The sequence below is a fragment of the Ranitomeya imitator genome, chromosome 5, assembly GCF_032444005.1.
Source record: "Ranitomeya imitator isolate aRanImi1 chromosome 5, aRanImi1.pri, whole genome shotgun sequence".
NCBI classification, from domain to species: Eukaryota; Metazoa; Chordata; class Amphibia; order Anura; family Dendrobatidae; genus Ranitomeya; species Ranitomeya imitator.
Genome location: NC_091286.1, coordinates 380,043,980 through 380,058,714, shown reverse-complemented (window position 1 = coordinate 380,058,714; position 14,735 = coordinate 380,043,980). Strand labels below are relative to the sequence as shown.

The 14,735-nt window shown below is 41.4% G+C and overlaps 1 protein-coding gene across 3 annotated transcripts in view; it reads right to left on the bottom strand.

Annotated features, from left to right (window-relative positions):
• Window positions 1–14,735, bottom strand: part of DST (dystonin) — a 750,022-nt gene that overhangs the window by 315,258 nt on the left and 420,029 nt on the right. For all 3 annotated transcript variants that reach the window (XM_069726740.1, XM_069726743.1, XM_069726742.1), the window contains 3 exons: window positions 8,708–8,820; window positions 8,082–8,188; window positions 2,133–2,252 (listed from right to left, as the gene is read on the bottom strand). In XM_069726740.1, the coding sequence (XP_069582841.1) occupies window positions 2,133–2,252; window positions 8,082–8,188; window positions 8,708–8,820 (340 nt within the window). The remainder of the gene's footprint in view (window positions 1–2,132; window positions 2,253–8,081; window positions 8,189–8,707; window positions 8,821–14,735) is intronic.

The following is a 14,735-nucleotide window of genomic DNA, read 5'->3' as shown; positions in this document are numbered from 1 at the left end:
AAGCAGATTCCTTAAGTTAGGGGGCTTTTTATAGGAGAGAAGTGGTAGTTCTGGGAATATGTCTTTCAATTTGTGATCTCTATGGAATATAGGTTGGAGATCAGCACCAATTTTCCTTAGGATGCTCAAGTGGGGGTTGTATGTGACCACAAGAGGTACCCTGTTGTTATCCTCTCACAGTTTGTAATCCAGGAGGCTGTTTCTTGGGATCCTTGTAGCCCTGTGGATCTGCTCATCTATTACCAGTGGATGGTATCCGTGTTGTAGGAATGTATTCCTCAGTGATCGCAGCTGTAGTTCCCTGTCTTTGCTGTCTGAACAGATCCGAATATATCTCAGAGCTTGACTGTAGATGATGGATATTTTTGTGTGTCTTGGATGAAAGCTGTTCCATCTAAGATAAGCCGGACGTCCGGTGGGCTTGTGGTAAATGGATGTCTGTATGGCATTGTCCTTGATTTGTATGGTCATGTCCAGAAAATGTATTTGGGTCTTTGAAACGTTGAGGGTGAGCTTGATGGTTGGGTAGAACTTGTTGAACTTATCGTGGAAGGTGAGTAGATCATCTTTTGAGCCTGTCCATATTATTAGCAGGTCATCAATGTAGCGGAAGTATGCAAAAGGTTTAACAGAGCAAGATGACAAAAATTCTTCCTCTAGTTTCGCCATAAATAAAGTAGCATATTGTGGGGACATTTGCTTCACATGGCGTTGCCCATACACTGTTGGTATAAAATGTTCCCAAAAGAAAAATAATTGTGATGGAGCACAAACCTGATAAATTGCAGTGTTGATTCTGTGGCTAGATTGTTCATTTGAAGGAAATATTTACATGCTGCAATTACATCCTCATGAGGAATGTTGGAATAGAGAGACTCTACATCCATGGTGGCTAGTAGCGTGTTCTCTGGAAGTGGGCCCAGCGCTGACAATTTGCAAAGAATATCCGTGGTGTCCTGGATATAGCTGGGTATGCGCCTCACCAAGGGTTTCAGAATGTTCTCCACCCAACCTGAGATATTCTCAGTTAAAGTCCCAATACCAGAGATGATAGGACTCCCAGGATTACCTTCTTTATGTATTTTAGGCAACATGTAGAAGGTACCGGTTCGGGGATTGTCTGGTATTAGTTCCAGCAGTGAGGATGAAGTGGAATCAAATCCATTGAGGATATGTGTTAGTTCCTCTGTGTATTTTTTGGTCGGATCTCCCTGAAGTGGAGTGTAGTATTTTATATCCAAGAGTTGTCTGTTTGGGATGTAATCTGTCGTTTTCATGATGACTACAGCTCCTCCTTTGTCAGCTGGTTTGATGATGACATTGTTATTGTCTGTTAAGGATTGTATGGCTTTTCTTTCCTCCATAGTGATATTTTGTGGCACTTTATGGTGTCTGTCCAAAATGTCAGATTTAACTTTTTTACGGAAACAGTCAATGTAGTGATCCAGCGTTTGGTTGTGCCCAGGTTGGGGGGTCCAGTGTTTGTCCTGTTTGGAGATGGACTTGTAACTTTGAGACTGTTTATATTTTTAACAGCTTTGGTTCTCAAGTCCTCAGATAGTTCTCCTCTCATCTTTCTATTCTCCATGCTTAGTGTGACACACAGAGACAAAATGCAAAGATTAAGTCAACTTCTTCCCTTTTTATCTGGCTCCAGGCTTTATTTTCACCTGCTACTTGCCACAGGTGAGTTTATCGAGAATCATATGCTTGAATCAAAGTTGTCTACCCACAATTCTTGAAAGGTGCCAAGAATTTTGTCCAGCCCATTTTGGGGAGTTTGTGTGAAATTATGTCCAATATGCCTTTTTTTCTCTGTTTTGTTTGTGTCGTTCAAGACACAGAAAGGAAATAAACATGCATAAAACAAAACGTGTAATTGCAATACTTTTCTGGGAGAAATAATTCATTTTCTGGAAAAAAAAATCAAGGGTGCCAAAGCTTTTGGCCATGACTGTATTAGAAAACAATGACATGTTAATGTCTCAAAGCACTGACATGTGTCAGAATAAGAACATGGTATATATATATATATATATATATATATATATATATATATATATATATATATATATATATATATATATATATATATATATATATATATATATATATATAAAACTAGGTTTTACCTTTAGTTCTGCAACAGTATTTGGGAATTTTCTGTCAGCCATTAATGTTACATGGTGCCTAATCCATTGGATGAGGTAATTCACCATATTCTGATATTCTATCCACTTTACTTCAACATCCTAAAACAAAGAAAACAAATAGAAGCAACATTACATCCTGCCCTATAAAAGATTAAAGAGAAAAGCATGTATGTTTATGGTAGACTGGGGAGTGAGCAAATAACATTTAGGCTATGTGCACACAATGAGTATTTGCTTGCAGAAATTTCTGCAAGGTTTATGTATCTCTTGGCAGGAAAAACGCTGCAGCAAAAACACGTGTTTTTACATGCATTTTTTCATGTGTTTTTGTACAGCAATAAAGGCTGTTTTGAGCTAAAAAAAGATATTTAAAAAAAAGTTTATGATGTAATTTCTTGGGTCAACACCACCATGCTGATGCAGTGGCATCAGGATAATGGGATTAGGGTATGGTGTCAGCAGCTGTCATAAACACCTGGCCCTAGGCTTAGTAATGAAAAGGTATGAGCTGGAGACCCTTATTACTAAGCCGAGAAGTAAACACAAACACACACAAACCTAAGCACACATTGCCACCAGCTTATGTAGGAGCATTAACAGAACGGACATACATAGGCTGTAACTAAAATGCAACTGTTAATTTAAAGAACAAAAATGAGAAAAATTGCGTGGTCTCCCACTTAATTTTAATAACCAGCAGAGGGAAAGCCGATGGCTGATATTAATATTTTTGGAAGGAGCCAATAGCCATAAAGGTTCCCAGGTTATTAATATCAGCTCAGAGCTCTTTGCTTAGCCTTTACTGGCTAGTTTACAGGGGGACCCCAGAAAAAAATTGACATAGGGTCCCACTATAAAATTTAACCAGCAAAGGCTAGGCAGACTGCTGCGGGCTGATATTAATAACCCAGGAAGGGGCCATGGATATTGGTTTCCTCCCAGACTAAAAACATTAGCTCTCTGCCACACCAGAAAAAGACGCATCTATAAGATGAGCCAAATCTGGCGCTTAGCCTCGCTCTTCCCACTTAACCTGTAGCAGTGGCAAGTGGGGTTCATATTTGTGGGGTTGATGTCACCTTTGTATTGCCAGGTGACATCAAGCCAAAGGTTAGTAATGGAGAGACATCTATAAGACACCTATCCATTAATAACTCTATAGTGATATTGTATAAAAAAAACACACACTCAGAATAAAGTCCTTTATTTAAAATAATGACTCCTTTAATGAATCTAAATTAAACCATACCACCCGAACGCATAATCCACCAACATTGACATCTGCAACAAAAATAAAATAACAACCCACAATATTCCTCACTTGTCCACAGAAAATAATCCATAATGTCCCACAACGATCCTCATGACTTTGAGAGCAGTCACTGATGTGACTGCTCTCAAAGACAGCCGGCAATACACTGACACAGAAGGCAATCGCTCCCGCATTGTATCACTGAGCTGCCTTGAGAAAGTTCTCACGCAGCGGTGCTGTAAGTGACAGCACCGGAGCTGATTAGCTGATGAACTTCGGTGAACTCTCTCATGGCAGCTCAGTGATACACTGTGGGAGCCTTACCGCCAATAAGAACATCTCCACCGGTGTTTCTCATGCTGTCTCACAGATGACAGCATGGGAAACACCATAGGAAGCCGACAAAAACACAAACAAAAACTCAACAAATTCCCAAACATTTTTATACAGTTTTTGCTGTGGATTTGACTGACTTAATTGAAGTCAATGGGAGAAAAACGCTGCAGAAACGCTGGACTAAGAATCGACATGCTGCAGGAAAAAAATACACTGCAAATACTCAAAGGAAATTTACTGATCATGTGCACAACACTTCAGGATTGTCATTGAATTAACTTGCGTAAGAATTCCATAGCGTTTTTGGCCCATTTCCACATGGAAAAAACACTGCAAACATGCACTGTGTGCACACAGCCTAAGGCCTCGCTTTCTCTATGAAAATGCCTGAACAATACAATGCAGCTCAGATCTTTCTCTGAACCACGTGACAACAACTAAAGGTACCTTCACACATAACGATATCGTTAACGATATCGTTGCTTTTTGTGACGTAGCAACGATATCGTTAAGGAAATCGTTATGTGTGACAGCGACCAACGATCAGGCCCCTGCTGGGAGATCGTTGTTCGCTGAACAAAGTCCAGAACTTTATTTCGTCGCTGGATCTCCCGTGGACATCGCTGGATCGGCGTGTGTGACACCGATCCAGCGATGTCTTCACTGGTAACCAGGGTAAACATCGGGTAACTAAGCGCAGGGCCGCGCTTAGTAACCCGATGTTTACCCTGGTTACCAGCGTAAAAGTAAAAAAAAAAAAAACACTACATACTTACCTACCGCTGTCTGTCCCCGGCACTGTGCTCTGCACTCCTCCTGTACTGGCTGTGAGCGTCGGTCAGCCGGAAAGCAGAGGGGTGACGTCACCGCTCTGCTTTCCGGCCGATGTGCTCACAGCCAGTACAGGAGGAGTGCAGAGAAGCTGAGCGCCGGGGACAGACAGCGGTAGGTAAGTATGTAGTGTTTGTTTTTTTTTTTACTTTTACGCTGGTAACCAGGGTAAACATCGGGTTACTAAGCGCGGCCCTGCGCTTAGTAACCCGATGTTTACCCTGGTTACCCAGGAACTTCGGATCGTTGGTCGCTGGAGAGCGGTCTGTGTGACAGCTCTCCAGCGACCAAACAGCGACGCTGCAGCGATCCGGATCATTGTCGGTATCGCTGCAGCGTCGCTTAATGTGAAGGGGCCTTAAGACTAGATGATTTACACAGAACCTTCTGTGTGGCCACAAGTCCCTTTCTCAAAGTAAACCCATAACAGGCTCAATGTGAGTTTCATAGGTGCTTACATTGGAAAAGCAACAACCAGTTCAAACATAAGACACGGTGTAAGATGGGAGAACTGAAACGTCGTCACATGGTTCAGAAGAAGATCAGAAAGTCACTCGGAACTGGAGAAGATGGCAATCGGTAAGTATTTAAACTCATACACACCACACTACATGCATATTGATAAGGGATTAGATAACACTGTCTTTTCTGAGAGTGCTTCTTTAAAAGGGTGGTCTCATACTTATAAAGCCCTTTATAAATACCTATCTTTAAGCCCTAATCACTTCTGCAATTAGCTTTATTATTAAATTCCCTACAATTCTCCCTATCTTAATCCTGCTATTTCCTAAATGTGTTGTTTGTTTTTTTTACTTCCTGTGATGTTGCATTTGATAGAAGTCTCAAACGCGACGTCACAAGAGGCTGGGGCTTCACTCCTTTTCCTGCAGCGTCCATCACCCCTCCTGAAACAGGACATCCTCGTTTAGTAGAGGTGAGCAATAGGTGATCACATCTTTAATTGCCTCCCAAGCAGCCATCACAGCCATTGCTTCTAACATGTGAGTCTCTTTCCTTGAAATGAATCTTGATAGAAGCAGTGCAAGTCACACCTGTACCACCCCCTGATGATGATTTAATTGAGGGTGGTGATAAAAGCAGAGTCAGTAACAGAACCGCCAATCCATAACTGAGTGCAATCCCAGCCGCTTGTGACACCGTGTTTGAGGCAACTCTAAAACAAAGTGTCACAAATTTGTCAAAAATTACACCACTTCAAGTTCCTGATTGCCTGAGTGAAGTAGAAATTTTGTAGAGATGCATGGAGGAGAACATGTGTTGAATTCATTAGGTTGTGTGTGCCATTTAATGAATCTGGCGCATTTGATCCCACCACAATTGTTCATAAGACTGGCGTGTACAAAACCCCTATGTATGCAGACTTTCTCTTCATTTTCAGGAGACTGCAAACAAACATCTATATGCAGCATAAATCAACATGGGAAAAGAGGGAATTTTCTCAGGGCTTACCAGAGTATCACAGGACACGGGTGCCAGGTTCAATGTGGCTGGAGTCCACGTGTAAAAGCAGGTAAAAAGGAAAAAACAGCACCAGGTGATTTCCATAAAAATACAGACTTAGTCTTTTTATTTAATCCATTGCTTGTAAGAAATTAAAAATATACATGTCATTACATGTCAGGGGCAAACATCCCCTGCACGCCTGACACAGATGCCTATGAGTAAGGACAAAGTCCAAAACGCGTCAGGCGTGCGGAGAATGTTTGCCCCCAGACATGTAATGACACGTATGTTAGGTGTCGAGTTCCCGCTGCTGCACAGGGGGAATCTCGAACGATGTCCGCTGCGGTCTCTCATTCTCCTCCAGCCGCAGTGGAGCCTGCTCAGCGGAGACGTCAGTCCCAGAGTCTGGCTCAATCTGATACTGTGCGGCTGGTTACTGCTGTCCTTCCAGGCTCAGCCATCATAACCAGTACTAATCAGCGGCGAGCAGGCGTCCCTGGGACTAAGTCCTGCTTTTCTTCTCCTGAGCATGCCCAAGGGACGACCTCTCATTGGAGGTCGGGGGTCACATGCTCAGGTGCTGTAGCAGCTCCTTTTGGACCACTAGGAAGGTCCTGGAGAGCTACTGCTATAAAGGGTTTGCATGGCCGCACGGCCATGCGCTAGTATAAACTTATTAATGTGTGTGTGGATGTATGCCTGTCGATGGATGAAAGCTCCGAATCATTCCCATCCCTAGTGTTGTTGACTGTTTGCGAATGATGGAAGCTATCTAGCGCCTGAGAGTGCTATCCCGCCCAGCTAGCACACGATACAGCGTCTGATAGCAGTGACCGCCAGTACGGTGCCGTGCGCTAATAGAGCGCTTTCCTTGCCCAAGTTTGTTTGGTTAATGGCGTCCACCAGAGTGGCATTGCACGCACTCTTGTGCAGTAAATTATTAGTTCTAGTAATCTCTGATACCCCAGTAGCAGTGTCGAATGCAAAAGGTCTAGAGGAACTCTTTCCCTGAGTCTTGGGACAGAGTTCTGAGACTCTTTGCTTGCGCTCTTTGTGCGGTACCGCGGCCCTGTGATGCAACAGGGTTCGCTTCCTTCATACTGGGTGAAGCTAACCCGTGTGTGTATCCACATTATACCGCCATATTGTCTGTCATTACTCAGCAGCAGGTTCCATCTCTGCACAGTGGACCCCGGGCTGCGAACGCACCTTATACGAACCTTATAATTATTTGGTGCGTTCCGCTAGCCCTAACATTGTATGTTTTTAACTTTTGACAAGCAATGAATTAAATAAAAATACTAAATTTGTATTTTTATGGGAATCACCTGGTGCTGGTGTTTCGTCTTTGCCCCCATCTAAATACAGCATTTGTGTTTTTCTTAATAAAAAAAGGTGAAAAAATGTTTCAAAAGAGAGTGCATGTTCCCAGTCTCAGTGTATGTCCACCCACCATTGGTAAGAGAAAACAGAATTTTCCTGGCCTAGATGGGTCATCCAGCAAAACCTTATACAGTATTGTAAGAAAAACACGCTCATAATATTACCAACATAACAGCTTAACCCATTTCTTAAAGGGACTCTGTCACCTGAATTTGGAGGGAACAATTTTCAGCCATAGGGGCGGGGTTTTCGGGTGTTTGATTCACCCTTTCCTTACCCGCTGGCTGCATGCTGGCTGCAATATTGGATTGAAGTTCATTCTCTGTCCTCCATAGAACACGCCTGCGCAAGGCAAGATTGCTGCTGGTGCAGGCATGTACTACGGAGGACAGAGAATGAACTTCAATCCAATATTGCAGCCAGCATGCAGCCAGCGGGTAAGGAAAGGGTGAATCAAACACCCGAAAACCCCGCCTCTATGGCTGAAAATTGTTCCCTCCAAATTCAGGTGACAGTGTCCCTTTAAGTGGAATCTCTATTATATTTCTATACAGAAGTATTGCAGTATTGTGAGTTATATCACCTGTTGTGCTGACACAGTGCAAAAACTCAATTAAAAAAAGCTTAAAAGTTAGCAAAGACGTGAAATCCACACTACTTACATTTGCACTAATTCCTTCCCCTCCCTCTGGTGTCTTGGGAAAAACATCATACATTGAACTAACATAAGTAATTACTGATTTTTCATCTGGAGAAGAAACATCTACATCTAAGAAGAAAAAAGAACAATGAAAATATTTGAGTGTTGCTGTTTTTTCATTCTTATTATTGTTTGTTAAGCGTAAAGCAGCACTCCAGCGTCTTCCTTTATTCCAGAGCTGGAGTGGTGCAACTAACGTTCCCTAACTCTAGTATTATACTCATCAGCCACCATCTTCAGCTCTTACTGGCGACACTCCAGTCCCGTGCCATCTTGTGACCACAGGTTCTGACTGACCAGAAGTCTGGGGTAACGGTCACCAGCTCTCAGTGCAAGTCTATGAGAGCAACGTTCTGTTTCTCATAGACTTACATTGAGTTGTGACTTTAGCAAACACTGCAGTGATCCAGCAGGTCACAAACTACTGGAGACTGACCAGAGCAGCGCCAATAACAGAAGAAGATGGTGGCTGGTGTGTATGAGACTAGAAGCAGGGAACTTAAATTGGTGGCACCATTCCAGCTGGAAATTTAAAAAAAATAGAGTTGTCTGGAGTGGTGCTTTAATTTATTAAGAATTATATTGTACCTTCTGGATCCAAAAGTCTGGTGACCCCCAGTTTTTCAGCTACGTAAAAAGCATTTTCTAAGTTCGTAATGTTGCTTTGAACAGCAACGGTATCCATGTCAATCAGGTCCGGCCTGAAACACAATACACAATTATTGTAATATACTTATGGTGTAAAAAAAGAAACGTAATACAAGATAATAAATGTTACATGATTTTATCCTTCTATAATTACATTCTTAGTATGGCAGCAGAGTAAAACCACGCAAAGGGGTATTTCCATCCTCTACAATTATGTACTATCCATGGGATATGTCATACATGTATAATAGATGCTAGTCCCACCACTGGAACGTGCATCTATCTTGAAGGAAGTCCTGATGTGTGTCACTGTTAGTGGAGAAGGAAATTGAAATTTGTATTCATTTGCATGGGAATTCCGATCACCTTACCACTGACAGCAGCGCGTGCAGGACCCCTTCTTGACATTGGAGGTTCCCATGTCTATTACACATTTATGGCATATACAATGGATATGCCATAAATGTATGAGACGGGAATACCCTTTTACCAAGCAGTAGTTATCTTAAAATTGCAATTACTTAAAGCACCACTCCAGCGATTTTTATTTTTTTCCGAATTGCAGTGGTATCACTAATCCATGTTCCTTGTCCCCTAGTGATATACTTAGCAACCACCGCCTTGAGTTATTCCCAGCGCCACTCCGGTCCCAATTGCCATTTTCTGACCACAATTTCTGACTGAAAAAAACTCAGCGGTAACGGTTACAAACGCTTAATGTAAGCCTATAAGACTCTCGGTCTGGCCTCATTATGGCTCTCATGAACTTACACGGAGTAGTGACATCTGGCTCGCCCAGCAAACACTGGATCGATCTGCAGGTCACAAACTGCAGAAGACCAACCAGAGCGGCGCCAATAACAGATGAAATCGGTGGCTGGTGAGTATAATACTAGGGTCAGGGAACTTGAATTACTGACAGTACTCCAGGGATAAAATAAAATAAAAATGTTGGAGTGGTGCTTTAATATGTGATTACTATGTAATTTTCTCTAGTCTAATACACTTATATTACAGTTTGTCCAGATATCAGTCATAATGACAAGTCTCTTGGAGCAGCTGTACAAGTTACATGCCATTCTGGACAACCCAAGGACACAACTGGAGCCAAGAAACTACATATAACACCATTAGCACATGTAGGTCCGCAAACCATCTAAATTGTGACAGAGCAGAACATTACATTAGGAGTCATGATATAAGCAGGGAAGGAGTGGCTAAAGTGTATGGGAGCGTTTTATAATATTATGTGTTATTTTCAGGTCTTTCTGATACAGTGTAACCTGTATCACACTTGAATAATGTTCTCATTGTTGATAAACTCTTTGGTCAGCACAGCCATCAGAACTGACTGCAAGAATTATGCAGTGTGCAAAACTATTCATGACCGCAAAATGAAGGTAAACACAACCAAATCTCGACAGAACAAAGGTCATCAAACAGATATGAACAGAGGCTAAACAGGTTGTCTAATAGTTAAGTATGACATTTCTTTTTTAGGCTGAGTTCACATGAAGTCTGTCGACATCCAAAACTGGGGCTCTGGTCTGAATCCCTGAAAATGGGATTAAGAACTGACTCCAATGGAGATATTAATTTCAATAAGGCAAATAGATATACCGTAAATATAAAACTTTTAACTCCGATTGATCTCCTTTTCTAATCGGATACAATAATGTAGCATTCAGACAGTATTCTTGGCTCACATACAGTTCTGTACAAAGGATACAGGCAGGTGTACACAAATTGCTACAAAGTAAGAATTAGGCATGTGTAAAAAAATATGTTGCAAAGAATGCTTTTAAAACTATAAGTATTGATAGTTTATTTTTATACATTAACAAAACGCAAGGTGAATTAACAAAAGAAAAATATAAATTAAATCAATATTTGGTGTGATCATACTTTGCCATCAAAACAGCATCAATTCTTCTAGGTAGACTTACACATAGTTTTTGAATGAATTTGGCAGGGTGGTTGTTCCAAGGCTCTTGGAGCTCTAACCACAGGTCTGCTGTGGATGTAGAGGAAGTTTCTGCAATATGATCTCAGACAGACTCGATGTTAAGACATATGTATGTCCGGATCGTTGTCCGAGTGCAGAATAAACTTGGAGCCAATCAGACGTCTCCCTGATAGTACTGCATGATGGATAAGTGTCTGCCTGTATTACTCAGCATTGAGGACACCACTTATTTTGACAAAATCACCAATTCCATTCACTAAAAGGCAGCTCACTTACAAGGAACCTCCACCATGCTTCACTTTTGTCTGCAGACACTATAATTGTACTGTTCACCAGCCCTTCGGAGAACAAACTGCCTTCTGTTACACCTACATATTTATAATTTCGACTCATCAGTCTAGAGCACCTGCTACCATTTTTCTGCTTTCCAGTTCCGTTTCTTTTTCAAGCATTGTCGAGTCGCTCAGTTTAGGTTCCATGTTGAAGGTATGGGTTTTGGCAGAAATTATTCCAATCAGACCACTTATGGCAAGACTTTTCCAAACAGTAGATTAATTTACTCGTCTCCCAATGGTTGCTGCCTGTTCTGAGGTGATGGCACTTTTGAAGAAAAGTAATCATGATTTACACTATATCTGCTGCAATAAATTTCCCCCAGTTTCTATGATAATCAACTTTATCCATCTTTTGGTGTCCTCAATGTTGAGAAATATAGGTAGATACATATTCATAATGAAATACCATCAGTGGCATCTGATTGGCTTACAACTATTCTGCAGCAGGACAGCGACCTGAAGCATACAACCACTGTGATTAAGAATGATTGATGCAAAAATGGACAATGAGACCTGGAAGTGATGATATGGCCTCTACAGAGCCATGAACACAACATCAACGAGCATGTCTGGGATTACATGAAAAGAAGGAAGAATTTGTGCAATCCTATATCCACAGAAGATATGTGGTTAGTGCTCAAAGATGTTTGGAAGAACCTCTCTGCAGAGCTCCTTCAAACAACTTGGACAAGTGTGCCTAGAATTGATGCTGTTTTGAAGGCAAAAGGTGATTCACACCAAATATAGTTTTGATTTAGATTTCTTTTAAGTTCGATCACTTTGCATTTTGTTAATTAGTAAAAAAAAAAAACTATCACTACTTCTATTTTAAAGCATTCTCACCTTGCATCATTTCCTCTACACCTGCCTAAAACTTTTCACAGTATTATTTTATAAACTGTGACTTCCTACTCAGCCGTTTCTAAGAATACTCTTACATATAGAGGTCTTATCTCATCTCCAATCCAAATAACTTCCACACCACCACAATATGCAAGCTATAACACATGAACACTTCTAGTTTCTTGTTTCTTTTACAAAATGCTTTAATTCAAATCCAAATTTAACAAATCTAGCAATGTGATAGACATAGCCAAACAGTTCACATCCAGAGCATTTAATGTCTCATTTGCATATGAATTAAAATGTTGATTTCTCAAGAATGTAGCAAGGGATAGAAGCTGTAAAGTTGTCAATGGATTTAGCCTTCGAAGATCTGCATCACCATATATGCAGTATGGAGGTGGTGATAGAGGAGGGAGTTGATCTTACTTAGAGATTCCCTTTAAAATATGACCACAGGATCTAGAAGGCAGAGTTAGATTAAGATAAGGTGAAGGTCATCCCACCTCCATAAAGAGCCTTCAATATTAAGACAAACGCTTTAAAAATTCTAAAATATTTAGAATTGAGAGTCCTCAGTGGTTGATACCTTTTAATGCCTAACTGAAAAGATGGTAACAAATTGCAAGCTGTCGAGACTACATAAAAATTCTAAGTGATACATAACAGTACAGGAGAACCTTGTCTCTGCTTTAGCCAGAGCAGAGAACAGATGGAAAAAGCAGTTGCTACTTTGGATGAATTAATGAGACCATGCATTCCATGGTGACCTATTCAGGTAAACAGGCACCGAGTACAGTAACTCAATTCCTCTGCAGTGGTGTTAACAGCCAAACTTGTAGCAGTCATTTGATCAGCCATCAATACTTCCTTATCTTTTCTACCTTTTTAAGATTTTGTTAGTATAATAGGTTAATAAAGCAATTTACAATAATAGGCAATTACCTAAATATTGAAAGCAATGTTTTACAAAGTGAATCCATTATATACATTTTCCCCTTTGCCAGCCATGCAGCTCCTTTAAAGGGAACCTGTCACCCCCAAAATGGAAGTTGAGCGAAGCCCACCGGCATCAGGGGCTTATCTACAGCATTCCGGAGTGCTATAGATAAGCCCCAGATGTATCCTGAAAGATGAGAAAAAGAGGTTAGATTATACTCACCCAGGGGCGGTCCCGCTGCGGTGGGCGTCGTGGTCCGGTCCGGCGCCTCCCATCCTCTTACGATCACGTCCTCTTCTCGTCTTCATGCTGCGGCGCAGGCGTACTTTGTCTGTCCTGTTGAGGGCAGAGCAAAGTACTGCAGTGTGCAGGCGCTGGGAAAGGTCAAAGAGGCCCAGCACCTGCACACTGCAGTACTTTGCTCTGCGCTCAACAGGACAGACAAAGTACGCCTGCTCGAGAGCCACAGCGTGAAGACAAGAAGAGGACATCATGCTATGAAGATGGGAGGCCCCGGACCGCGACACCCATCAGACCGGACCGCAGTGGGACCACCCCTGGGTGAGTATAATATAACCTCTTTTTCTCATCTTTCAGGATACATCGGGGGCTTATCTACAGCATTCCAGAATGCTGTAGATAAGCCCCCGATGCCGGTGGCCTTAGCTCATCTTCCATTTTTGGGGTGACAGGTTCCCTTTAATGTTTAAGTTACCGTAACTTGCCGGCTAGCTCGTACTTTCCAAGCCATATGTTTTTTAATGGCCCCTGAAATTAATGCAGCGCTGTTCAACTGAAGTAAATAGAACAATTATGCAATGTACTGAGTGGCTGTGAAATGCATAAGGCACATGGAAAATATGAACGAGCCCACAGATGCTGTAAACTTTGAACAAAGGAGGTGCCGATAGCTGCAACCTCACCTATCAATTATTGATGGTTTATTCTATGGACAGGCCAACAATTTTAAAAATCTGTTTAACGCCTTTAATGGACACAAAATACGTACTCAGGAAACAATAAAGTGCACATTCTTCATATTATAAATTTAAATTTAATTAAGCCAAACCATGTAGCACTGTTGATTGTACCTTAGGATTAGTCACCCTGAAGCCTAGACTAATTATTACCACTCCCTGAACATTGCAGTAAAAAACGTGCAAAAAAAAGTTACAAGATTTCTTTATATGCAATCACTCATCAGAATCTTAAACAGGGCACCATAGATGGAGACTGGTCTTATTAGCCAAAACAACACAAAAAAACACTGGGCCTGATTCATTATTACACTTGCGTCTTTTTTGTCTAGTATTTGGCTTTTTTTATTTTTTTACCTGTCTTTCATTTGAAGTGCACTAAGAGGTAGTTCTATTTGACAGTTTGTGTAAAACAACAAAACATTTAACCCACAAACAGGTGCATTTTATACTGTAAGTTTATACATGCGATTTGCGTCTTCAGAAAGGAAGAGGACTTGAACTCTAGTGCCACATAATGGAAGTACAAATCCTAAAAGTCATTTTATTGCAAATGTTCTCTTCCTCTCTGAAGAGGTAATTACATAATTAATTTCCCAGAGGAGCATTGCATGGCTTATAAGCCTCCTTACACTGGCACGTCACTCTGCACAAGGATAAATGTTACCACTTAGGCCTCTTTCACACTTCCGTCTTTTTGTTTCCGTCAAAATATGTCGTTTTGTGAAAAAAACAGATCCAGCAAATGTTTCTGCTGGATCCGTTTTTTCTCATAGACATGTATTAGTGACGGAATGTGACGGATGGCCATCAGTTTCATCCGTTGTGCACTGGATCCGTCATAAAATCGCTGTCCGTCGGGCGGGGACAACGCACAGAGGAACGTTTTTTGTGTACGTTGGAAAGT